Source organism: Myotis lucifugus, unplaced genomic scaffold (genome assembly GCF_000147115.1).
Source record: "Myotis lucifugus unplaced genomic scaffold, Myoluc2.0 scaffold_585, whole genome shotgun sequence".
Classification (NCBI taxonomy): domain Eukaryota; kingdom Metazoa; phylum Chordata; class Mammalia; order Chiroptera; family Vespertilionidae; genus Myotis; species Myotis lucifugus.
The window spans coordinates 427,389-452,080 of record NW_005871633.1 but is presented as its reverse complement, the minus strand read 5'-3'; the positions used below and the strand labels follow the sequence as shown (position 1 = coordinate 452,080).

General features: G+C 57.2%; 3 protein-coding genes across 5 annotated transcripts in view; 1 reads left to right on the top strand and 2 right to left on the bottom strand.

Moving 5' to 3' along the window:
• The window catches only part of CCHCR1 (coiled-coil alpha-helical rod protein 1), a 13,117-nt gene extending 2,378 nt beyond the window's left edge, over positions 1-10,739 (bottom strand). The window contains exons 1-12 of the mRNA XM_023745847.1: positions 10,385-10,739; positions 10,067-10,133; positions 9,788-9,989; positions 7,332-7,635; positions 4,609-4,772; positions 4,374-4,509; positions 4,156-4,266; positions 3,840-3,989; positions 3,330-3,440; positions 3,120-3,226; positions 311-423; positions 118-163 (exon numbers count right to left, since the gene is read on the bottom strand). Coding sequence (XP_023601615.1) covers positions 118-163; positions 311-423; positions 3,120-3,226; positions 3,330-3,440; positions 3,840-3,989; positions 4,156-4,266; positions 4,374-4,509; positions 4,609-4,772; positions 7,332-7,635; positions 9,788-9,989; positions 10,067-10,133; positions 10,385-10,594 — 1,721 coding nt within the window. The 5' untranslated portion in view covers positions 10,595-10,739. The remainder of the gene's footprint in view (positions 1-117; positions 164-310; positions 424-3,119; positions 3,227-3,329; positions 3,441-3,839; positions 3,990-4,155; positions 4,267-4,373; positions 4,510-4,608; positions 4,773-7,331; positions 7,636-9,787; positions 9,990-10,066; positions 10,134-10,384) is intronic.
• Positions 10,740-11,433: 694 nt separating this feature from the next.
• TCF19 (transcription factor 19) lies at positions 11,434-15,020 on the top strand. Of its 2 annotated transcripts, XM_006104658.3 has the most exons (5): positions 11,434-11,583; positions 11,989-12,532; positions 13,465-14,020; positions 14,281-14,311; positions 14,620-15,020. In XM_006104658.3, the coding sequence occupies exons 2-5, from the start codon at positions 12,295-12,297 to the stop codon at positions 14,740-14,742; spliced, it is 948 nt and encodes a 315-aa protein (XP_006104720.1). In that variant the 5' UTR covers positions 11,434-11,583; positions 11,989-12,294; the 3' UTR covers positions 14,743-15,020. The 2 variants fall into 2 exon arrangements, with proteins under 2 accessions (XP_006104720.1, XP_006104719.1); XM_006104657.3 differs by having other exon boundaries at positions 14,281-15,020.
• A 1,334-nt stretch (positions 15,021-16,354) lies between these two features.
• Positions 16,355-20,920, bottom strand: POU5F1 (POU class 5 homeobox 1). 2 transcript variants are annotated; one of them, XM_006104656.2, is made up of 5 exons: positions 20,504-20,920; positions 17,859-17,973; positions 17,423-17,553; positions 16,986-17,144; positions 16,355-16,828 (listed from the first exon to the last, which is right to left on the bottom strand). In XM_006104656.2, exons 1-5 carry the CDS (start codon positions 20,918-20,920, stop codon positions 16,565-16,567), a joined length of 1,086 nt encoding a protein of 361 aa, XP_006104718.1. In that variant the 3' UTR covers positions 16,355-16,564. The 2 variants fall into 2 exon arrangements, with proteins under 2 accessions (XP_006104718.1, XP_006104717.2); XM_006104655.2 differs by having other exon boundaries at positions 20,513-20,915.
• Between the last annotated feature and the right edge of the window lie 3,772 nt (positions 20,921-24,692).

Sequence of the window (24,692 nt, the reverse complement as noted above, 5' to 3'; positions counted from 1 at the left end):
TAGGGGAGGGGTCACCAGCTGCTGACTCTCACCCATCCCTCATTCTATGTTTGGTCCAACAGCAACACCTGAAGCCCACACATCCTCAATCCACTTCCCAAGTGCCCCAAACTTCACCTCTCCTGGCGCAGCTGAGCAAGGACCAGTTTTCGAGCCATCAGACCTGGAGGAAGGCAGACAGCAGCAGCATTCGGAGAGGAAAGGGAGGTGGGGAGGAAGGGGAAAAGGGTAGGAGGATGGACACGGGCAACAGAGAGCTGGTGGGGCGGGGCGGGGCGGGGCAGATCTGGTCTGGCAGCTGCCTACCCACCCTGAATAGTGTGGACCTTGCGGACGGCGTAGCTGACTCGGCTACTGAGGCTGGGCAGCCGGGCTGCAGCCTGCTCCACCTCGGCCATGGGGTTCTGGATCCAGGTCTGAAAGCTGGACAAGATACAAGGCCGCTCACCCTCCACCCCACCTCACCCCCAGGACTTGACCTGCTGTAGAACACCTCCCTCCAGCCTGTTCGGCGGCGGACCTGCGGGCAGCAGGGAAGGAAACCGAAGCTGGGAAAAGAAAAGCTGAAGCCAAGTTGTGCCGGCTCCTTGGCTGATAAAACAGGAAAACCTGGGGCCTGAGCCCTGGAGTGACTGCCACATCCCAGGGCCCAGCTGCTCATGAGAAAAGCACGCTGCTCCTGGCCCCCAGCTTCTCCTCTGGGCCCAGCAGTAAAGCCGCCACGAGGTTCCCGGGCACACCTCCTCTGGGCCCAGATGCCTCTGCCGTCAGGGGCCAGCAGACACGGCTCTGCGGGGCCAAGGCGAGTGCCACAGGCTGGCTCACCTCTAGCGGATTTAGACTTCCACCCCAGGCCCCGGGTGCCTCTGCAGGTCGGGGCCTCCCCCGGCACGTGTGCCACACTCAGGGGGTGTGCACTTAGGTGCCTCTTCCTAAGGAACAGAGCCATGGCCTCCGTTGGTTTTCTAAGGGACCCATTCCCAAGAAGCATTAAGTGACATCCTTCCCAGGGTCCCGGGACGGGGGGGGGGGGGGGGGGACGGAGCCGGGTGGCATGGCAGCATCCAGGGGCAGGGCTGGAACTCGGGGGCAGTCAAGTCTCCGCCAACAGAAAAACAGGCAGACACAAAGGCTGCCTGTTGTATCCCTCGGCACAGCAGAGACCACTTTTACCTGAAACTGCTCTGGTGATTCCAACCCCTTCCGTGGCTCTTATTAAAGCCATTTTCTGGTAAGGTCTCCAAGCCGTCTAAAAACTAGCTAACACATCTGGCCACAGGCCAAGCGTGGGCTGTGGACTTTTTGGCCATTAGCCAATAGCAAGGCCCATTTCAGTATGTCCTCGTACCAAAGGAAAACCCTGCCCGCAGCGAGTCTTTCTGCTCTCCTGCAGGTGGGAGCACATGCGATGGACTGAACTCAGGTGGTGGTTTATCGGAACTACCCGCTCTACTTCCATGTATGTATGAAATCTTCCCTCATTTTTTAAAGTTCAATTAGTCCACAAGGTACAAATTCAACAGAAGGGGATGGTGGGCAAAGTCCATCCTGCAACACAATTTTGAGCTAGGGTAGCAGTAAACATTTACAGAGCCCAGGCAACAAACCAGCAGGCCCACACAGGCCCGGCCAGTGTGGCTCTGTGGTTGAGTGTCGACCTATGAACCAAGAGGTCACGGTTCAATTCCCGATCAGGGCACATGCCTGGGTTGTGGGCTCTATCCCCGGTAGGGGGCGTGCAGGAGGCAGCCAATCAATGATCCTCTCTCATCACTGATGTTTCTATCTCTCTCTCCCTCTCCCTTCCTCTCTGAAATCAATAAAAAAAAATGTATTGGAAAAAACAAAGAGCTCCATGCAGACCAGGTACCCCAATGTCCAAGGCGAGGAGGGTGCTTCCCAGCACCAGAAGCTTCATTTCTCCTTTAGGCCCTTCTGAAGGCCATATAAGAAATCAGGAAGGAAATGCACAGGGACTTGCAATTGGTTAAGAAGGAGCTGTCATGCACTTTAAATGGACTGCCTATATGCCGATGAAGTGTAAAGCTTTGGACAATTGTTTCCAAGTAATCAGGGCATGCCTGTAAAATGTTAAAGAGGAAGTAAAGAGCAAGTCCCCACACTCCCCATCCAAGAACAGCTGTGAAGGCGGGATCCTTCCAGTGCTCCACTAGCTCAAGCTGTTACTGGACCAAATGCAGGAGGAAGCTTCTTCACCTCGAGTCACACAGGCAATGGCAGTCAGAGTGACCCTGGTGTGAATGCAGAGGCGCTGCCCCAGAAAATGAACACAGGAGCTTTAACATGGCTAAGTTCTCCAGCCCTGCACGACCACCACCTGCAGTAAAGTCCCTCGAACCCTGCACCCCAGCAGCTAAGTCCCTAAGCCCACATCCTCCAGAGGCTAAGTCCCTCAGCCCACATCCTCCAGAGGCTAAGTCCCTCCAGCCCACATCCTCCAGAGGCTAAGTACCTCCATCTTCCAGCAGCTAAGTCCTTCTAGCCCACATCCTCCAGAGGCTAAGTACCTCCAGCCCACATCCTCCAGAGGCTAAGTCCCTCCAGCCCACATCCTCCAGAGGCTAAGTCCCTCCAGCCCACATCCTCCAGAGGCTAAGTACCTCCAGCCCACATCCTCCAGAGGCTAAGTCCCTCTAACCCACATCCTCCAGAGGCTAAGTACCTCCAGCCCACATCCTCCAGAGGCTAAGTCCCTCCAGCCCACATCCTCCAGAGGCTAAGTACCTCCAGCCCACATCCTCCAGAGGCTAAGTCCCTCTAACCCACATCCTCCAGAGGCTAAGTACCTCCAGCCCACATCCTCCAGAGGCTAAGTCCCTCCAGCCCACATCCTCCAGAGGCTAAGTCCCTCCAGCCCACATCCTCCAGAGGCTAAGTACCTCCATCTTCCAGCAGCTAAGTCCTTCCAGCCCACAACCTCCAGAGGCTAAGTCCCTCCAGCCCACACCCCCCAGTAGCTAAGTCCCTCCAGTCTGCACCTTCCAGTGGCCATCTTTCTAGCTGTGCTTGCCTAAGGCTCTTAAACTCCAAGGTGTCTCAGAAGCTGGGGAAGCAGAAATCCTACCCCACCCACAGCACCCCCACCTCTATCCAGACACCTGTTGATAGCTTTGGCCACACGCTTCAGCTGCTCCTCAGCCGAGGCCGTCTGCTGCTGCCCCCGGCGACAGGCTTCCTGGGCACGGCTCAGCTCCATCTGCAGGGACTGTGAGGGAGACAGTAAAGGAAAGGGTCCTTTCTCTGGGGCCTTGGCCCACTGACCGGGGCTCCCAGGCCTCCCTTAGCCCCTGACTGTGGCCGATTCTGACCTTGGCGCCCATCCGCTCTACCTCCACCTGCGCAGCTTTGTCCTCCAGGGAGCGCTGCAGGATGGCTTGCTCCTGGCTCTGGGCAGCCACTCTTTCCTGGAACTCTGCCACCTGGGGGAGAAGAGGCAGGCGGGCACTGGGGATCGAAGGGGCAGTACAAAGGTCTCAGAATGAACTCCACCCGGGGAGACAAGAAGCTTGGCCTCCTGAGTCCAGGTCTCCAGCAAAGCCTGTGCCCTGCGCCAGGAGGAGGGCCGTTCCTCACATCCCACCTAAGGCTGCCCCTGGTCTGTCGTGTGGTGGGTCACCCCACTCTTCACAGCACACATGATTTCTTGACGTTACCTAACTGTCTGCTTGCCTGTTGTATCTGCTCCAGGACCTAAGCTCTGTCTTTGTTTAGGGCTGCTCCCAGCTCATGGCAGCCACTCGGTAACGCTGGTTAACTAAATGCCACCCCTTATGTAAAGAAAACAGGGGTAACCATGGGGAGGAAGAACGCCAAGTGACCTGTCCCTTCAGCTGCTGCACGCACGCTCCGTGCTCCAGTTCCTGGGCCTTTAGCTGCACCATGAGGGCAAACACCTTCTCCCGCCAGTGCTTCAGCAGGGCCTGGCTCTTCCTGGAGAACTCGGGCTCCAGGGAATCTGACGGTTGCACCTGTGGGCGGGGGAAGCGGTCGTGTGGCTCCTGGGGAGCAGAGGAGGAAGCTGCATCTTGGTTTCTCTCTGGGCTGCCCAGGTGACAGGAGCCACAGAGAGCAGAGGTGTGTGTGCAGGGAGGGGAGCTCTCAGCCGGGCCCGCCCACAGGGAGGCAGGGTCCTACCTTCCTGGCCAGCTCCTCTTCCTGCATGGACAGGATGTACGTGAGGCTCTGTACGCGCACCTGCAGCAGCTCCGCCGTTGTGTGCAGGCCATCCCGGTCCTCCTGCAAGTGCTGCCAGGGAGCAGGGCGGAGAGCACCGGTCCGCACCCTTCCCTCCTGGGGCAGGTCCTCCCAGGTCCTGGGCCACCCACCTGCACAGATGTGCCCAGCACCCTCACCTGCACGGTCTCTAGAAGTTTCAGTCGCTCTGACTCCCATGCCTGGTCGTGAATCTCGGGGGGAACTTGTTCCCCCACATATCTCCTTAGCTTCTCAACCAAGGTCACCTGAGCCTCCAAGTCTTGTTGGGTCTTGCTAGGATGAGTGTGGGAATAGGACAGCCATCAGGGGGCACCCTGGAGACTCACCCCACCCACCACCTGCTGGGCCCCCCTTGGCCACCCACCAACTTACCTCAGCTGCTCCCGCAGCAGCTCAGCCTCCCTCTGGGCCATGGCCAGCTCCTTGGCTTCCCCGGCCCTGCTGGTTTCCAGACCGGTCAGAGACTTCTCCAAGCCCTCGGCTTTGCTGGTCAAACTGGAAAGAGCCTCCTGGTGAGCCCGTGTCAAGGAGGACAGCTGCAGAGAGAAGGGTCTCAGCAGGGGCTGGCTCACCCCCACACCCGGGCTTTCCAAATCTTCCCCTGGCTCTGGCCTTGTCTCCCAGTTCCTGTGACCTTAGACAACAGCCCAGCACATCGCCCACGGGGCCTCAGAGGCCTGGCAAATGGGGCTGACCCTAGAGCCTTTAAGTCCCCATCACACTCCAACTCATCAGCAGTTCCTGTCTGGTCTTCCCCCAAATCATATCTTCGCTTCTCTCCACCTCCAGCCACCAGCCTGAGGTAGGCCATCCTCACCTCTGGTCTAGACGACAGCAACCATCCCCTGACCAGTCTTGAGGAACCTCCAGCAGCTGGCATTCTGAGCAAAACCCAGCTCCTTCCCTCGGCTGCAACCCCCCGTGCCTGGGCCCCTGCCCACTGCTCTGAGCCCACTTCCTACGGCTCTTCTCAGATTCCACGTCACCTCCGCTACCTCCCCGGGAGGCCTCCCAGGGCCCTCCAATCCCCACCCACCACCACTCTGTCCTGCTGCCTGGCCCTGGCCTCCAGCACTGGCTGTCATCTGAGAGGACCTTGCAGTCCCACAGCCCATACAAAGGAAGCTCTAGGAAGGCAGGCGGCTCGCCCTTCCCTCACTGCACCTCTCAGTGGTGTCAGGGACACTGAGGGAGTCGTGGGACCGACAAGGAAGTGGGAACACGGCTGTCCTCATCTCCAGTTGGTCTCCCTTCGCCCAATTTCCACGCCACACTTAGAGTGAACTTTTTGGACATAAATCACAAATATGATCATGTCATTTCCCTGTTTTAAACCTTTCACTGGTTGCTCATTGTTCTTTTTTGAAAAAATATTTTTTATTGATTTCAGAGAGGAGAGAAATATCAATGATGAGAGAGACATCGATTGGCTGCCTCCTGCACACCCCCTACTGGGGGCTGAGCTCAAAATCCAGGCATATGCCCTGACCCAGGTTCATGGGTCGACGCTCAACCACTGAGCCATGCCACTAAGCCGGCCGCTCATTGTTCTTAAGATAAAGTTCTGGATGGGCCTGAGGCCTCACAGTCCCAGGACCACCCAGGGCCCCTCAGCTCCTGCCCTCAAACCCCTCTGGCCACCTCCTGTCCCACGTGCTGCCCCACGTCACAGCAGCTCCCATCTCCACTGCCCATGCCTGACAAGCCAACTTCTACTCAGAACAAAAGTCACCTCTTGCCCTGGCCGGTTTGGCTCAGTGGATAGAGCGTCAGCCTGCAGACTGAAAGGTCCCAGGTTCGAATCTGGTCAAGGGCACATGCCTGGGTTTCGGGCTCAATCCCCAGTAGGGGGCGTGCAGGAGGCAGCCAATCAATGATTCTCTCTCATCACTGATGTTTCTATCTCTCTCTCCCTCTCCCTTCCTCTCTGAAATCAATAAAAATGTTTTTTTAAAAGTCACCTCTTATCATTATGCATCTTTCATGAATCTAAAGGCATTTATATTTTTCTTTGCACTATCTCTGGCTGGATTACTGTTTTCCTTGTATCAATTTCTACACACACATTATATAGTAGAGATATTTGCTTCTTTCTGTGATATGAGCTGTAAATATTGTTCCTAATTTACCAGTTGTCCTTTTTTTAATTTTTTTATTGATTTCAGAGAGGAAGGGAGAGGGGAAAAAGAGAAAGAAACATCAATGATGAGAATCATTAACTAGCTGCCTCCTGCACACCCTCCTGGTCGAGCTTGCAACCCCGGGCATGTGCCCTTGACTGGAAGCAAACCCAGGACCCCTCAGTCTACAGGCCGACGCTCTACCCACTGAGCCAAGCCAGCTAGGGCTACCAGTTGTCCTTTAATTTTACTTTTATTGCCATTCCTAAGTTTACCAGTAGTGTTATATAGTCAACATTCCAATCCTTTCTTTAGTGGCTCAGGATCTTGATTCACATGTAAAGACCTTCCCCACTCAAGGTTACCAGGAATTCACCCAGATTTTCTTCCGGTATCATTATGGTTTCATTTCTTAACATGCTGACTTATTAAAATGACCTTTCTCACTCCCCTACCAGCTTAAGGCTCCCTTGTCCTTCTTCATGGCACTTCTCCCAATGGCAGGCAACTACTTAGGATTAAATCAAGTGTTGAATGTGGGTCCCCCTTTAGGCCGCCAGCTGCACCCAGGCGGGCAGGGACTCGCTGGTGTGTTCACCAGAGGCCCAGCTCCTGTCTCAGGGATGGAAGAGTAAGCACTGATAAATGCCTACCAACTGAACAGTCTCCTTCCCAGTTCACCTCGGGACCTGTCCCGCCGGAGCCCCCAGATTAACGGGGTGCCCAGAGTGAGGTAGGAAGACAAACTACTTCCTACTGGAGGGGAAGGAGGGCTTCAGGTGGTGGGTGGGCAGCTGAGTCCTGGGAACAAGAGCCATCTGAATAATGCCAAAACACCAAGGCCCCCCTCTCTCCAGGGCATGCTTTTCACCCCGCCACTGCTCGTGGGCGTCTTTTCCCGTATCTGCTTTCTGCAGGGAAGCCCCTGGCCAGATCCCCACTGTGAAGGTGAAGCCTTCCCACCCCCACATTCACCTGCTCCTGGTGCAGCCTCTGAACCTCCTCCAGCTCCCGCTGGCTCCCCTCTTCCAGGTTCTTCCGGACAACCTCAGCCCCAGCCAGGGCGGCACGCAGGCCCTCGGCCTCAGCTCGGCCAGCCTTCTCTGCCCGTGCCAGAGCCTCCAGCTCCATGGCCTGGGTCTCCAGCTTCATCTTTTGCTCTAGCGAGTTTTCCTGCAGGACCCGGACCTCCTCCTCAAGCCGTCGCACCTCCTGCAGCTGCCGAGAGATCAGCTCTGCCTGCTGGCGCAAGGCCTGCGATCCCTGCAGCTCCACAGACCTTGAAAGACAGGGTAGCACAGGTGAGACCTGTCTCTGGGGCTGCGAAGGTGGCCCCAGGAGAAGAGCTCCCTCTGCTCACATGTGGGAATGAACCTGGACCTGAGGGATCTCTGCATTTCCATCACCATCACCATTCATCAAGGCCCTACTAAGCATATCAGGTCTAGTCTCTGGGCTCATGGCCCTCTAGAGCAGTGATTATCAACTGTGTGCCACAAGAATTTTTCAAACATGCAATACCTAACTATTTAGTCAGGGGCACTGACCTCTTTCCCTTAGATTGTCAAGTAAAAAAAATGACACCAGCTAACAAAAATAGCTGTGGGATGTGAATACTCGGTCTTGGACCATAAATATATAGGTCATATAGAGTTGTATCTTATTGGTCACGTTGAATAAGGTTGCATCTCATTGGTTCATTCTTGGTATCAGAAATCCTTATATAAATTACAAGTATAGGCACCTAACTTTTTATTTACTTAATTTTTAAAAAATATTTTTTCATTGATTTCAGAGAGGGAGGAGATAGAACAGCAATAGTGAGAGAGAATCATTGATTGGCTGCCTCCTGCATGCCCCTCACTGGGGATAAAGCCTGCAACCCAGGCATGTGCCCTGACTGGGAATCGAACCAGGACCTCCTGGTTCATAAGTCAACGCTCAATCACTGAGCCATGCAAGTTGGGCAGCACCTGATTTTTTAAAAAGTTACTTTGAAGCAGAAAGGGTAGGTAATTATTATTATTATTTTGTAAATCAATCAAAAGTATACCTATTTTTTGGTCAGAAAGGCAAAAAATAACATTTTTTGGTGTGTCACAAAATTTTAGTAATGTGCCATGAGATGAAAAAGGTTGAAAATCGCTGCTCTAGAGAGAGCTATATACAGGCTGATGTCTTATCAGCAACTGTGCGTATCACTGGGCCACACATTCTGAAGAGGTTGGAAGTGCAGGGAGGAACTTCTGAATTCTGATTTAAGGGCTCCCAGTATCAGTACGGCCAGGTGCTGGCTGGGAGCGTCTACAGCAGTGGTTCTCAACCTTCCTAATGCCGTGACCCTTTAATACAGTTCCTCATGTTGTGGTGACCCGCAACCATAAAATTATTTTCGTTGCTACTTCATAACTGTAATGTTGCTACTGTTATGAATCAATGTAAATATCTGATATGCAGGATGTATTTTCATTGTTACAAATTGAACATAATTAAAGCATAGTGATTAATCACAAAAACAATATGTAATTATGTATGTGTTTTCCGATGGTCTTAGGCGACCCCTGTGAAAGGGTCGTTCGACCCCCAAAGGGGTCGCGACCCACAGGTTGAGAACCGCTGGTCTAGAGTCAGGTACGCTGAGTGAGGGGTTCGGGAGGACAGCACGTCAATAAACTATGCAGTCCCAGCCTTTAGCGAAGTCCCCTGGCGCACATGCAGCTTAAAGCAGCGGTCGCCAACCTTTCGGACCTCACGGGCCACCAGTGGTCTGCAACCGCTGCTGAAAGCACCTGTGACCCGGCTCTTGGCACAGCTCCTTCACTGAGGCCCGGACTGCAGGGCTTAAGCAGGGAACGACAGCCTACAGAAACGAAGTGAACGGCCACAGGACCGGAGCCGGTACCAAGCTAGGAACAGAGAGCCCGTGTCCTGGCAGCAGCTCTGGGGCTCCCTGTCATCATCATGCTCCTTGCCCGCTGGTGGGGCCCAGGGAGACCCACCGCAATCCCACTCTAGAGCACAATGCACAACGGCTGCCAGTTTATCAGGGAAAGACACGCAGGAACCATCGATGAGAAGCTCTACAGACAGCACGTCAACAAGTAGCACGGTCCGCTCGGACGGCACCATCCGCCAGAATGAGTCCATACTAGCACAGGACACGGTATCTTGCCTGATTATGATCAGCTGTTGGTCGATGTCTCTTCCCTTGGAATTTTAAGGAAATCCTTGATATCAGGATTTCTCCTATTTGTTTGTTATCCCACCCCCAGCATCTAGCATGCTCTTCGTACTATTTATGCACTGTAGGCACCAATACTTGCTATGGATAAATGAACAAATGATGGGACTAAGGGCTGAACTAGGGTAAGGACCTATTTCAGTGAAGGGCCACGGGCAGGCAAGCCTGAGAGCGCGACAGCGGCCCCTACCTGTCCCTCCACCCCGGCTCCTGCCCATCGCCAGAAATGTCCTGCTCCCACACGTTCCCCGGAGGCCTCTGGAAGTCTGGCCACCTCTCTGAGACACCTCGATGGGCCAGGGGGATGTCTGAGACCCAGGAGGGAGCCATTCGCGGCATGGCTGGAAGGGGCCGCGCTTGGAAGTGGGACGGGGGGATGAGCCCCGTGGAACCTGAGGAATCACAAGGACAAAGATGGTCAGTTTCCCGGGAGAGAGACAGCAGCAGTCCCCTGCCGGGTCCCACTGACCTGAAGGTCGAAACATCTCCACATTATTTGGAGCCTCTAGATCCTGTGTCCAGCCATCTACGTTCCCCTGGACAAGAGGAGAAACACGGGCACTGCAAGTCAACGCTCAGGCCTCCCCCAGAGAGAAAGCCCCTCAGACAAAGTCTCGGGCCTCAGACCAGAGCCAGGCCGGCCGAGCTCCTCTTCCTACTCCCAGGAAGAAGAGGAAGGAGATGCCCACAGAGCCTGCTGGACCCAGCCTGGCCCTGGCACAACCATGGCCACAGCCAGGGCGGGGGACGCTACTGAGAGGCTGGCAGGGTCCGGGCGCGCCTTTACCCTCCTCCTCAAGTTCCTACGGACTCGGCCATTCCTGGTCGCGGGTGAGGAAGGTGTGCGGTGCAGGGGCTGCGAGCCCAGGCTCCAGAGTCCCCGCCAAGGCTCGGCGAGGCCTGGGGGAAGCCCATCCACACACCACGCCAGGACCCCCGGGTCCCTCCCGACCAAAGCGCTGGCCCACGGCCTGGCCCCGGAGGGATGTGGCCGCATGCCGGGCAGCGCGGCTCCCCAGGACCCCGGGGGGTCCAGGCAGCCTAGGTCCCCGGGCGGAAAGGCCAGCTCCCCGACATCTCTCCCAAACGCTCCCTGCAGCCTCCCGTTCCTGCCCACGATCCCGTCCGCTGCCAACCCGCCGCCCCTGCTCCCTGCAGAGGCTCAAGGCCTCCCACCCTCCCACCCAAATCCACCTACTTCCCCCCAATCCGGGAGCCCTGTCGCCCGCCCGCCCTGCACTCTCATCTGCTTTCCTCCTGAAGGCATGGCCCGGCTCCCTCACCTCAGCCCGCTCCCGCCTCCCGCCCTCCGCGGGCCCTCCCCTCCCGGGACACCGGGCCTTCGCCCCGCTGGACCCTGAGCGCTAAGGCTGTTCTGCACCTCGTCCGTTCCTTCCCCGGCCCGTGCCCTCTTCCCCGACCACCCCCGGAACCCACCCCCGAACCCCCGCTCGGCCCTTCCCTCCCCCAACCGACGCTCCCGAGGCCCTCACTCGGCGCGAGAGCCTGCACCTGGCTCCCTGCCGGCCGGCGGCCTGACCGCGCCTGCGCAGAGCGGGCCCGGTGGCGGGTCCGAGGTGCACGCAGGCGCAGTAGTGTCTAAAGCCGGGCCGGAAGCCGGCGCTGCTGTCTCCGCGCCCTGGCGGCTCCTCCCAACTCCGGGAACCCGGGAAAACTTGTCAACCAATCAGAAAAGGCGGAAGCGGGACCTGAGGGACCCGTCCGACCCTGACCAATGGAGCGGAGGAGACCCCGGAAGCTGGCCAATCAGGAACGGCACGGGGCGGGCTTGCGGGCGCCAAGTTCGGACCCGGGAATTCCGAAGGCGGGGTCTGCGCTGCCCGCGCGCAGAGGCCGCGCCCCCCCGGGCCCCGCGCCCTCGCTGTCAAACAGCTGCGGAGCGCCCGCGGGGCTGGAGCCGGAGGGTCCCGGACGCCGCGCCGGCCGGCACTGCCTGCAGAGACCGTTCCGAGACTGCACCACGCGGTAGATCCGGCACCGGGCTGGGGTGGGCAGAAGGCTGGGTTTGCCTCGCATCGTCTCGGGGAGCTGTTTCTGTTCCCCCACCCCACCTCCCGGAGAAGCCGGCAGATGGGGTTTAGGTCCAGTGTCTTGGAGAACGTAGGGACCCCTTCTCTCTGCCTTTTTGGGGGTGACAGTGGAGTCACTTCCCACTGGGTTTAAACCTAGCTAGTTATGAGTGCGGGGTTGGCCAGGAGAGCGAGGCGCGGACGAGCAGGAGGGCTGGCTGCTCCCTTTGGATAAGCGGGTCTGACAGGACAAAGCTGTTTTCTCCAATGTCATCCCGGTGACAGGTTAGCATTGCAGAATTAGGAGCGCGCCAGTTTGCAGTTCCCCGGAAGCTGCCTAACGGTATGTTGCCTCGAACAGATTGAAGGCGCCCGGGAAATTCTGCGGCCTGAGGATCCGGTTCATCCAAGGTGCCATAGGACGTGCTCGTTGTGCACTGCCCCGAATTTTTCCGCTTTGGAGCTGCTTGACAGCCATTTTGCATCGCGTGCCTAGGATCCTTGCATTCTGAATTTGCTCAGGGACTGTGCTCAAAGTTGAAATTGCACAAAGCACAACTCGAGCTTGCACCAGACAGAACGTGAGCCTGGACCCCGTGCATGGCCCAGGAGGGGGAGCGGTGATGGATCCCTGACGTGGAAGAGCTGGTGTGCAGTGGCACTGCCTATGCTGCCCTGCTTCCAGCTACTGCGCATTGGGGGCGGCAGGGGCGGCGACCTCTACACTTTCCACCCCCCAAGCGGAACTGGCTGCACCTATCGTTTGGGCCGCAGGGCCGACCTGTGTGATGTGGCCCTGCGGCCCCAACAGGAGCCCGGCTTCATCTCCGGAGTCCATGCAGAGTTGCACGCTGAGCGCCAGGGTGATGACTGGAGGGTCAGCCTGGAGGACCACAGCAGCCAAGGTGAGCAGTCAGCAGTTCGGGGATGGAATGATTAAGGGATTCCACAGGAACCCTGCCTGCCTGCCTCCCTGTCAGGTTGGATGGATGGGTGGACAAGGCAGTCCGGACCTGCCTTTCCACCAGAAGCATGCCGTGTTGACTCTTGTTGGTCTCCATTAAGCTCAAACAGGGGCTAGGAGGTGGTTCCAGAGCCTGGGGCAGCATCGGGGAAATATCCATGGGGGTGTTCTGTGGCCATTGGGGGGCCTGAGCTCGGATGACTCCGTTTCCGGACTTGCTGAGACACTTGTTCCTGTCTTGGGGCAGTTAGGATCTGTCTCACTGTTTTCATGATATGGGCATGTGTCTTACTCCCTGCCGTGGAGGTGGTCACAGCCAGCCTCAGGCCTCACTTCACGTCTCTGGGTCTCAGTTTTCCTCTTGGGTGAAATGGAAGGACTCCGTTTGAGGAGCGTGTGGGGGTAACTATGGTAGCACCTTCATTTAGTGCTTACTATCAAGCCAGGCACTATTTTAAATTCATGGAATGTAGGTGGGCATTAACATCCCCATTTTACAGACAAGGAAAATGAGGCACAAAGAGGTGTGCCTTGTCCAGGGTCACCGAGCTGGTAAGAGGTGGCATCAGGATTGGAACCCAGAGCCTGAGCTATGCTGAGTGGAAGCTGGATGAGGGTGAGCATGTCTGACACTGGACCTCAATAGAATGTTCCCTCCCATGTTCTGTGGGAGGCAGAAGGAACACACCTGTTCCCAGCTCAGAAAGAGCTCAGGGTCTGATGCCACCTGCCGAGGGACTTAGCATGTGAGGATTTGATGTCAGGTGTCCTCTTTCTCATGTTCCCCAGAAAGTCAGGGCCATTTTCTCCACTCCTAACTGGTCATTTGCTTTTGTCATTCCCTGTATCTGTCTGGTGCCCCACCATCAACAGGGACTTTGGTCAACAGTGTCCGACTCCCTAAGGGTCACAGGCTGGAGTTGAGCGATGGTGACCTTCTGACCTTTGGCCCTGAAAGGCCCCCAGGAACCAGCCCCTCGGAGTTCTACTTCATGTTTCAGCAAGTCCGAGTCAAACCTCAAGATTTCGCTGCCATTACCATCCCACGGTCTAGGGCAGAAGAGGGAACCGGGGTTGGTTTCCAGCCCATGCTGCCTCCCCAGGGGGCTCCGCAGCGTCCCCTCAGCACCCTGTCTCCTGCACCAAAAGCCACACTGATCCTCAACTCCATTGGCAGCCTCAGCAAGCTCCAGCCACAGCCCCTCACCTTCTCCAGGAAGGGGGGTGGGCCACCGAGCCTACCTCCCCACACTCCCCATGGGAAAGAGGGGACCACCCCTTCTGCCCCAACCCCAAGAAATCGAAGGAAATCAGCTCACCGAGTGTTGGCAGAATTGGATGATGAAAGAGAGGCTCCTGAGAGCCCCCCAGTCCTTAGAGAGCCCAGGAAGAAACTCTGTGTAGAGAAGACTCCACTGACACCCAGTGGGTAAGTGGCTAGATCACGGTCTTGTTTCCTCCCTACCTTTCGATTCTTTTTTAGATCCTCAGGTTGGGAGGTGGCCCTCGGCTGGGGATGAGGTGGGCAGTGGGCAGACAACAGGTTGAATGGCAAGACTTGGGTTAGCTCTAGCAACCAGGTTCACCACTATTCTGGTGAGTCTATCTGGACCCACTATTTTCATCCAAGGGAAACTTCTAGGCTTCTCCTACAGGTTCTCAATGACCCAGGTTTTTGTTTTTCTTCAGAAATCGACTTGGGCATCCTCCGAAGCACCCCGTGAGCACCCCCATGACGCCTCCTGTGGTTGGGGGCGGGGAGCCCTGTGCAGCCCCTTGTTGCAGCCTGCCCCAGGAAGAAACAGTGGCCTGGGTTCAGTGTGATGGATGTGACCTCTGGTTCCACGTGGCCTGTGTTGGCTGCAGTATCCAGGCTGCCAGGGAGGCTGACTTCCGGTGCCCAGGGTGTCACATGGGCGTCCAGACCTAAGGCCCACCACCAAGGAGCCAGAGGATCGAGCTGGCCATGGGTGGACACAGTGGGACACCAGTGGGTCCTAAGAAATCCCTCTTCTCTTGCCTCCCCAGGAGGGAATGACTACAGGGCAGAGGCCCATTGCTATGGATCCCAGGTCTGGAACAGGCCCTCTCGGCCAAGGTGACAGAAGAGATGGCTTCCTGCCAAAGATAATGCCTTCAGGAAGTTGCTAGTGAGCTGTAAATTCCGTTACAAGTCATAGATCCTTACTGTCACGGACACTAGTGTCTGATCAGAGCATCATCAACTACAGAGACCACCTGTGCCTGAAGATATAAGCCCCAGACCCAAACAAGTGAGTTCTCAACTTGGATGGCACCGCCTAAGGCATTCTGGGAAAACCTAGGGCACAGCCCCCAAACTCTAATCCTTCCGCTGACTATGTTTGTAGCCTGTGGCCTGGCTTTTCAGAGATTTGCTTTCATTTCCAAATAAAGAATGAAAATATTAATTTGCTGCTAGGTAGTTATTCCTTTGTGGGTCTGGAACACCTTGCTTTCCAATTCTTGATAGAATGGACTTGGAAAGGTTTGGAAAACGTGAATTCTTAGGGGAAGGGGAGATGAGTGGAAAAGATAGAAAAATACCTGCTCACTGAAAAAGTGCAAATATATGGGATGAAGTTGGAGCCTGAAAAAAGAAACCCAGGTAATGAAGGGTTCTAGTTTAAAAGAAAACATCCGCTGCCCTTACAGTTAGGTAGCTGGGGTCTGGCAGTTTCATGCAGATGGCAGAACTTGTACCAGCTTCCCCAGTGCAGGCCGACCTCAGATATTGCGGGTCCGGTTCCAGACCACCGCAACAAAGTGAGCCGTCATCTTTTACTGGTGGAGGGTCTTACCTCCGATTTGAAAAAGTACATCTGTGAAGTGCCAACGTGTGCCTGCACTACCAGGGCAGACAACCAGCTAGAGCAGCTGCTGCCTGGGCCTGTGTCAGCTCAGCCCACGTGTGGGGCATTGCCTTATCTTGATACATGTCCACCCTCTTTCCACTCCTACCACAGCTTACCAACCTATTTTTTCTAGAGGAAAGAGTTCCAGAGCAAGGACCCCTATGTGGTAGCGGCAGAGCCAGGACTAAAGCGCGGAGGGTCTGCGGAGTCACTCACGGACAGGACAGGCAAAAGGAAGGGAAGCCTCATGGACCCTGGCACCAAGGAAGCACAAGGAGGAGTTTCTAGCTGGGGTTCTATGCAGAGGAAATAAGTCCCTAAAGACTGGATTTCTTAGCATAATGCCACCGAGGACTTCCAACGTAGCATGGGGAAAGCAAAGCCAGCTCCTAGTAGGGAATGGTCTAGAACAGTGATGGCGAACCTATGACACGCGTGTCAGAGGTGACACGTGAACTCATTTTTTGGGTTGATTTTTCTTTGTTCAATGGCATTTAAATATATAAAATAAATATCAAAAATATAAGTGTTTTACTATGGTTGCAAATATCAAAAAATTTCTGTATGTGACACGGCACCAGAGTTAAGTTTGGGTTTTTCAAAATGCTGACACGCCGAGCTCAAAAGGTTCGCCATCACTGCTCTATAAGTAACCACATCTGTGGGCAGAAATAAGTTCAACTCAAATTCCCTCGGACCCTGTGTCACAAGCTCCTAAGAACTGGCTTGGCCTCTGAGGGCCTCTTCAAAAGAACGTGGGTTCCAGGCCCAGCTCCCCTGCCACTGTGACTCCTGAGTGGGTTCCGCACTTTGGCTTCAGGGTCATCCGCATACCGCCCCTCCCTTTCAGTAACTGGAAGAGGATAAACCAAAGACACAAGTATCCGCCCACTGTGTCCCGGGTTTCTTTATTAAAATCAAAGTGATAGGGGATTAAAATCAAGAGCATCACTGAACTTCACCTTCCCGCCAACCAGCTCCCCAAACTCTGCCCCCACACCGTTTGTGCTCCCAATTCTATAGTGAAAGGAACTTAATCCCAAAGCCCTGGGACAATCTTGGTTCTTTCCCTTGCTCCCCGTCCTGGGAAGGCAGGCAGCTCAGTTTGAATGCATGGGCGACCCCAGAGTGGTGACGGGCACAGCGGGAAAGGCCTCCCCCTCAGGGAACTGGACCGCGGAGTACAGCGTAGTGAAGTGAGGGCCCGCATAGCCTGGGCCAAAGTGGGGCCCTGGGGCCACAGGAAAGGATACTGGTCCCCCTGAGAAAGGAGGCCTGGGAGCCTCAAAATCCTCTCGTTGAGAATAGTCGCTGCTCGATCGTTTGCCCTTCTGGCGACGGTTGCAGAACCACACTCGGACCACCTGGGGGCGGGGGAGGGAGAGGGACTTGCTCATAAACTCCAGATGGGTCATTTGGCCCAAACCCAACAGATCCAGAGAGGTCGAAGGGCAGGCACCAGAGCTCGGGCCAGGGGGTGGGGCCAGGGGAGGGCAGGGCGCCCTGGGGACGGGCACTCACGTCCTTCGCCAGCCCGAGCTGCTGGGCGATGTGGCTGATCTGCTGCAGGGTGGGCTTCGGGCACTGCAGGAACATGTTCTCCAGGTTGCCCTTCACTCGGTTCTCGATACTCGTCCGCTTTCTCTTTCGGGCCTGCAGCAGGGTCTCTGCTTTGCATATCTAGGCAGGTGGGGAGGGGGTGACAAAGAGCTAGGAGGGCAGGCTTCAAACCCACCAGGTCTGATTCAAGAGCAAGTTGCTAAGGGGCATTGATGGAGGTGTCACCAGAGCCGGAAGGTGAGAAAGAAGGATCCTGCCAGGGCAGGCTTGGACCAGCAGCTGCACCTGGCCCAGCAGCACTGAGCAATCACCTCCCCCGATGGAGGGCTACTGCCCCAAGAAGCAGAGCTGCCAGCCAGGGTGGAAGCAGTGGACGCGGGGCACCCGCCCACCCTCACCTCCTGCAGGTTCTCGTTGTTGTCAGCTTCCTCCACCCACTTCTGCAGCAGGGGCCGCAGCTTACACATGTTCTTCAAACTGAGCTGCAGGGCCTCAAAGCGGCAGATGGTCGTTTGGCTGAACACCTTGCCTGGGGAGGTGGGTTGAAAGAGAAGCAAGGTGAGGCAACAGGCAAGGCCCTCATGACCCCGAGACCCAGGTGTCACCACCTCTTCCCACGCTCACAAGGTCCCACACCAGGATCCCACTTCCCAGACAGAGTGCAGGCCCAAATCTCTTCCTCCCTCTGCACCCTCGTCCTGGGCAAGGGCAGAGCCTGCCCCAGAGCCCGGCCCTCATTCCCTTGGTAGCAAAGGCCCAGGTTCAGGACTGCTCCTCCCAGGGGAGGTGTGGTCTCTTTGTTCTATGGGTCAGCACATGCTGAGGGGGACCCACCAAAGAGAACGCCGAGGGTAAGCCCCACATCGGCCTGGGTGTACCCCAGGGTGATCCTCTTCTGCTTCAGGAGCTTGGCGAATTGCTCGAGGTCTTTCTGCAGAGCTCTCATGTTCTGCAACAGCATTTAAAAAGGCAGAGGACGTGTAAGAACACAGGCACACCGCTGTCCGCCCCTGCCCACCCGGGCCCCAAGGACTGGTCTGTGGGAGTACCTCTGCATCCAGGCCGCCCACCCAACACCGGAAACAACCCATCTACAGCCGTCATTCACCCTGAGCAGCACACATGCTAGAAAGAGCAGGTCACGGAGCCCCTGCTGGGCAGCTCTAACGCTCAGAGGCTTTCTGCTGGAGGAACAGTCCTAGAGAAACCAAGGGCACCAGCCTCTAACTCTCATCTCAATGCCTCCTCCCAGCTTGTGGGGTCCCAGACCATGACCCAGCACACACACACACACACACACACACACACCACAGAAAGTTACAGGTGTGTAAGAGGTGTGAACAAAGCGCTCTGCATATGGCTGGTGCATTTAAAAAGCTGATTATCCCCCCTTTTTAAAATTGATGTTAGAGAGGTGTGGGTGTGGGGAGAGAGAAACATGTATGGTAGCCTCCTGCAGGCTCCAGGCTCCCGACAGGGGAAGGGGAGGGGGAGAGGGAGGGGGAGGGAGCGGTGGTGGTGTTGAACCTGAAACCTGGGTGTGTGTGTGGTCATTGAACTCCCCAAAAAAGCCAATTATCCCTTGTTTTTATATCTTTTTTTGCAATATGGAAGCATCCTCAGTGATTAATTCAACAGATTTATTCTACACCTTCTCTAAGCCAGTGGCTACACAAAATAGACAAAAAGCCTTGGCCTCGTGAGCTTCCATGCTAGTGTGGAGACAGCACATACCGTGGAAAAAGTGAAACCAGGAAGAGGATCACAGAGCACAGCGGGTGGGCCATGCGGGACAATTTAAATAAGATGGAGGTGGTGCACCGAGCAAAGGGAAACAGCCAAGTGGGAATGTCCTGAGGTGGCGGGCGTGGCGGGCTAGGCGGGCCGGCACAGGCCAGGCAGCAGCTAGGCGAGCTGGGTGAGTGGGCAGAGGAAAGGGGAGGGGGAGGAGCTAGGAGAGCAGAGGGGTGAGCAGGGCAGACCCTGCCGATGTTGCAGTGAGATGAAATGATCTGACTCTCACATTGTAAGGTGTTCAGTCCAGTTGACATGGTGACAAGAGACTAAGGAGGAAGGTACAGATGGTGGTGGCTGGGACAGGGTGGTAGTAAGTATTGATTTCGGGGTGCATTTCCCACGTAAAGATAGTGGTGTTTCCAAAGGAGTGGACATAGGGAGACTGGGGAAGTGAGGATGCCTGGTTTGGGCCTCGAGCGACTGGGTGAGGTGCAGCTGCTCAGAGAGCCATCCCAGCAGATGGAACAGGCAGCAGCCAAGTCTACGAGGCCCTTGAGCCTTGAGGGTGGAGGGGAACAAGGAAAGGTGGATGGAAGAGAGGTGGGTGGGCCAGGGGCCCGGGGAAGGGTCAGGCCTTTGTGGGGTCCTGGGAGCCTTGAGGAAGTATTTCAAGGGTAATCAATCACATCAACTCACACCCGCTCCCTTCCATTCCCAATCCTGCTCAGCCAAGGTTTCAAACCCGTAGCTGTCCCCATCAGGGCTCTTCCAAATCCTACTTCGGGGGGTTGAATAAGGTAAACCCAGTTCAAATCCTAGCTTATCATTTAGCAGTTTAAGACCCGTGAAATAGGCTAATAATACCTCCCCGGGAGAGTCTGTGGCAGTTAATGAGATAATGATGTAGAAATGCGAGCACACAGCCAGGCACTTAGGAAATGGACCGCAATTGGCAGCCATTATTATTCAAGGCTCAGCAGTCGCCTCCAGCCCAGAGGCAGGGCTCGGAGGCCAGCTGAAACCGCTCACACCTCCTCGGCGGCCGGAGGCTTCCGACGTGATCTCTAATTGCTTACACTGGTCCCTTCGGAGGGCTGGACCGTTCACCCCGAGGAGACCCGGCTGGACTGAACGTGCCTTCCTTTGGGGAATGGCCTGGAGGGGCCAGTTCAAAGCTTAAGAAATTCCGCTGCACTGGGTACTTCTCGCTCTTGAGGGGGTGCGGGGGTGCCCTCTGCACCAGGTGGCTCTTGGCCCAGGCAGAAGCCATGGGGGACCAGCCCTGAACTGGACGGGAGGTGAGCCCACCGCACGCGGCCACACAGCCGAACAGGAGCGTCTACAGAAACCAGCCACACCCTCCAACCTCAGGAACAATAACCCAGGGAGAAGTGAGCACGGTTTTTACCCTCAGGCATTTGGGTAAGATAAGGGTCAAGTTAGCCAGGGAGGCTCCAGGTGGGAGTAGGGGCTCAAACCCCAAGCTGGGTCAGACGCTGGGCTGTAATAAGTGGAGTGACCAGACCCTGGTCAGGCCTAGGAAGTGGAAGGTACATACTTGGCAACGAAGGCCGGGCCGAAGCAAGGCCAGCCTGGGCCAGCTTCCGACTCCCCGAGGCCACCCACCCCTGCCTCCCTTCGGCTCCGCCGGAATTCTGGCCTCGGTTCCCACCCGGTCCCTGCAGCTCCCCCTCCCCTCCCTGGCCGCCCCTGCCGTCCAGCCTCCACCCATCCCACTGCACCTCACTCACCTCCTCCTCGGGGCTGGGCTCCAGCTTCTCCTTGTCCAGCTTCAGGGCCCCAGGCAGGGCAGCGCAGGGCTCGGGGGAGGCCCCCTCAGAGTTGCTCTCCACCCCGGCTCCTGCCTCGCCCTCGAGCTGGGGGGCCTCCAGGCCGCCTTGGGGTGCCAGCCCCACTCCAGCCTGAGGCCCACAGTAGGCCACCCCCCCGCAGAACTCGTACGTCGAGGGGCACGGGGGAATCCCCCACACCTCCGCCCCGGGCGCAAGCCCGGGCCCGATGGCAGACCCGCCAGGAGGGCCCTGGAAGCCCAGCCAGGTCCGAGGGTCAACCCAGCCCGGCTCCGGCCCTCCTGGCCCATCGTCTCCACCACCTGGTGGGGGCGAAAAGGCGAAGTCGGAAGCCAGGTGTCCCGCCATGGGAAGGACGGCGCCCCAAGCCGGGGGCCTGGTGGAAGGAGGGCTCTCCGAGGCACTGCTCGCCACTCACCCCCTCCCCAACCCCACCCACTAGCCTTGACCTCTGGCCCCGCCCCCGGGGGGAGGGGGAGGAGAGAGCCATGGAGGTGGGAGAAACTGAGGCGTAGAGTGTTTGCCTGCTGGTAGCGGTGGTGTCTGTGGAAGCGGAATGTCTGGGAGCCCCCGTTAGGCGAGTCCCCCGGCCCAGCCGCAGGGCCCTGGGCACAGTCCCCGATTAGGACGTTCTCTTCCAACTCCCTGCCCCACTGCCCGGCCCTCCCTCGGGCTCTGCACACCTCCAAGCGGCCTGGGACCCCTCACATCTTCTCCAGGGTCTTAGCCCAGGGGCTGACCCCTCTCCAAAGACCCTGGCACCGTCTGCGCACTGGGGCCCCGCTCCTCCCACATTTACGGCGTGCGCACCAGTACTGCCGGGCTGCCCCTCGGTTCCTCATCGGCACCCTGTGCCCGCCCCCACCCCCAGTCGAGACCCAGGCATTCATCCAGATTACTGGCCAAATTCCATTACCCCAAAGCTGCGGACGGCTGCTGCCCTCTGCCCAGCCTGCTAATTCCACAGTCCACCCCATCTCCAGGGCAGACGGCAGGGCAAGGCCTCCTTTCCACACCCGGGGCTTCCACTCCACAGCCCCTCACCGGCTGGACTCCGGGACCGACCCCCACTGCCCCTTCTAGGGCCAGGCTCTGACTGGCTGTGCCCGGGTTCCCCAACCTTTGTCCACACAGAGGGATCCGCCACCCCTCACCGTGGGACCGAATGTCCCAGTACCTAAATGGCCGTTTTCCCTCCCCCACCACCCAGCCCCAGCCTCTGCCCGAGGCTCTGGGTGGGGAAAGCCCAGAGGGAGGGGAAGAGAAAATATCTGACTTCGGGTTCAAAGAGGCTTGGGAGGGACTGGGGGGAGGGGGCAGGACAATGGCCTTGGCTGGACAATCCAGGTCCCCAGAGGGGGCAGCTCTAACCCTAAACAAGTGCTCAACCCTTGAATGGGCCTGGATGGCTCCCCTGGGGACAGCTTCCTGCCACCCCCCCCCCCCAGCCCCAGTCCCCTCACACGGAAAACCCCTCAGAGTGGCTAAAAGAGCTCCGGGAACCCACCCCAAATCCCCCTCCAAGACTGAGCCTCAGACAGGGCCCCCTGCTGGGGCCCAGGTATCCTGCCCCCTTCCTCTGGAGGCCCAGGCGTCAAGCCTGACATCCACCCCACCCCCTCTGGGCCCTGGGAGGCTCTTTGTTGGGGGTGGGGGGGTGCTTGGCAGACAGATGCAGAGGAGTTGGAGAGAAACTGGGGGTTGGGTGCGGGAAGCCTGCCCCAAGCGCACCCTCAGTACTGGCAGTGCTGTTTCCTGAGTGTCCTCAGGGCTCGCTGCCGGCCCAGAGCGTGGCCCTCAGGGCGCCTGTCTGAGACAGAGGTATGAAGTTTGTCTGCTCCCAAAACTTGCCCTAAATGGAAGCCCCGGGGAAGCTAGGGGGGCGCTCCCTACAGCTTGCAAAGCCGGCACCTGAGCCTGGACACTGACTTCTGCCACCTTCGGGCATCTGCACCTCGGCCGCGTGCGGCGCTGCTGGCTGGGGTCTGTGGCTGGCGCGGCGCCTGCCTTCTGAGGGGCTGGGCCGGTGGTCGCCCCTCCTGGCTGGCCCGCAGTCTTCGCCCCGGCGGTGCCCTGAGGTGCTTGTCTTCCCTCTGAGCCTGTATCGCTGCTGTGCCATCTGCATGTGCTTTCTGGACAACGATTCATGCATTTCAGCTCTTTCCCAAGGCCTGTTGGAACAGCTACAGGGAAGTGGGCTGGAGCTGCACTCACTTCAAACCCACTAACTGCCCAGAAGGATGGATTTAGGGGCCTGTGGGGGGTGGAGAAACTGCTTGGAGCAGGAGGAAGTCCTCCCCAGCCATCTCCCCAACCCCCAAGACAGAGCCCTCCCAGCACGTGGTCATGCACGCATCTGTCTGCCAAGGAGATGGCCTCCCTGGGGGGGGAAGGGAAGGCCTGGGACTCACCTGCCCTCCACACCCAGGCTCCTCAGCTCACCACCCTCCAGGCCAGGCCAGTCCAGAGGTCCTGCGGCCCCCGTCTTCCCAGCGGCTCCCCAAACACCTTCCCCAGTTACCCCCTCAACACCACCCTCTTGTTTGGTTTGTTTCTGGCCTGGGCAAGGGCATTCCAGAGAGAGCCAGAGGAGGGGCAGGTCCCTGGGTTGGGTCCCCGATGGCTTGTGGCCCGACATCTGAGTCGGGTCAGCCCTGTGCTTGCCTGGTTCTGACCCAGGACCTTAATGGCAAGTTAAGTTTGTCTGGAGCCCTAGCTGGCCTCCAGCAACGCTCCGTGCGGACGGGGCTGACGTGCCGCTCCCTGCCCAGCCTCCCGGGAGGCCTGCAGGGTAGGCAGCTGCACTTCGCTGGGGCTTCCTCGGCCGCCCCTGCGCTGGCCTGGAGGAGACTGGAAGCGGGCTGCGATGTCAGACCTGGCTCTCTGACCTTCCTGCTCTTAGATTTTTTCACTAAAAAATCTCAGATTCCTAAAACCAGTGTGGGCTGGGCTCACAAACTCGCCACATACACCTCACTGCGGCGCAGGGCCAAGGCCCTGCACAAGGCCGTTCGAGTGCGTGCGGCTGCAGAACGACCAGCCAGGGCCGGTGACGCCACCCCTGCGGGGCAGGTGGGTGCTGCTTGGTTGGGAAAACCAACTGAAGGGGCTCAGAGAGGGACCAACAGAGACCTGCTCTAGCCAGGGCGGCAACCCACTCGTCTGCCTTCTGGGTTCTGTTAAGCTGAAGGCAGAAGAGGGAGAGAATGGAGGGCTGAGGAGAGCAGGCTCAGGCTGTGGGCCCAACAAAATTCATATGTGAACCCCAAGAAGGAGTTCTCCTGGGAAATGAGTTTTATAAACAATAAGAGCCCAGTGGCCGTCTGCTGAGAGGGGCTCCCTGAACCAAGTCACCGGGAGCACGCAGCCTGAATGCCCAGCTTCCACTTGTGCCTCCAGGTCTTTTGTTTTGTTTTGTGTTAATTCTCACCTGAGGGTATTTTTTCCATTTATTTTTAGCAGGAGAGGAAGGGTGAGGTAGGGACACATGGATTGGTTACCTCCCCCACGTGCCCTGACCAGGGCCAGGGATGAGCCTGCAACTGAGGTATATGCCCTTGACGGGAATCGAACCTGCAACCCTCCAGTGGGCGGCTGCCGCTCTAACCCGCTAGAGCTGGGCCTCACTTTTACACCGTCTGGGTCAGTCACTGCAGGGCTGTAGGCCGCGGCTATAGGGTTAAGCCTCAGACTGACCTGTTGGCAAAGCCACAAACAAGTCCCAGCTTAGAGGGCACAGTCTGCTTAGCATAATTAGGCTTGACCTTATGACGCTCCCTAGATCTTATCTGGGAAGCTAATGGGCTGTGGGAGGTGCATCAAGTGCTGCCAAAACAAGTGAAACTCACAAGAACATTGTAACTATGGTGACCACTACCTTGTTTACCTCTGACTATAAAATAAAGGCTCAGCTTGCCTCTGTGGCCTCAGCCAGGCACAGGAAGATCCACCTAGACCCAGCTTATTCTCTTTGTCTGTCATTTCTTCATCCTTTTGCCGCCCTCACTCAGGCTTTCGAACCCTTGGCTGAGCTGGCTGGGCACACAGGGCAACCCTGGTCACCTCTACCTGTAGACTGGGACCTGACCCGTCCAATCAGAACTGCATGACTTCTATCCTC

Excerpts from the sequence above, each read along its gene's own strand:
- POU5F1 (XM_006104656.2), bottom strand. The coding sequence starts at position 20,920 with ATGGCGGGACACCTGGCTTCCGACTTCGCCTTTTCGCCCCCACCAGGT. Across the intron at positions 17,554-17,858 it reads TACCCTCGGCGTTCTCTTTG|GCAAGGTGTTCAGCCAAACG; the intron begins GTGGGTCCCCCT and ends CCACCTCCCCAG. Across the intron at positions 16,829-16,985 it reads AGCTCGGGCTGGCGAAGGAC|GTGGTCCGAGTGTGGTTCTG; the intron begins GTGAGTGCCCGT and ends CCCCGCCCCCAG.
- TCF19 (XM_006104657.3), top strand. The coding sequence starts at position 12,295 with ATGCTGCCCTGCTTCCAGCTACTGCGCATTGGGGGCGGCAGGGGCGGC. Across the intron at positions 12,533-13,464 it reads GGAGGACCACAGCAGCCAAG|GGACTTTGGTCAACAGTGTC; the intron begins GTGAGCAGTCAG and ends CACCATCAACAG. Across the intron at positions 14,021-14,280 it reads ACTCCACTGACACCCAGTGG|AAATCGACTTGGGCATCCTC; the intron begins GTAAGTGGCTAG and ends GTTTTTCTTCAG.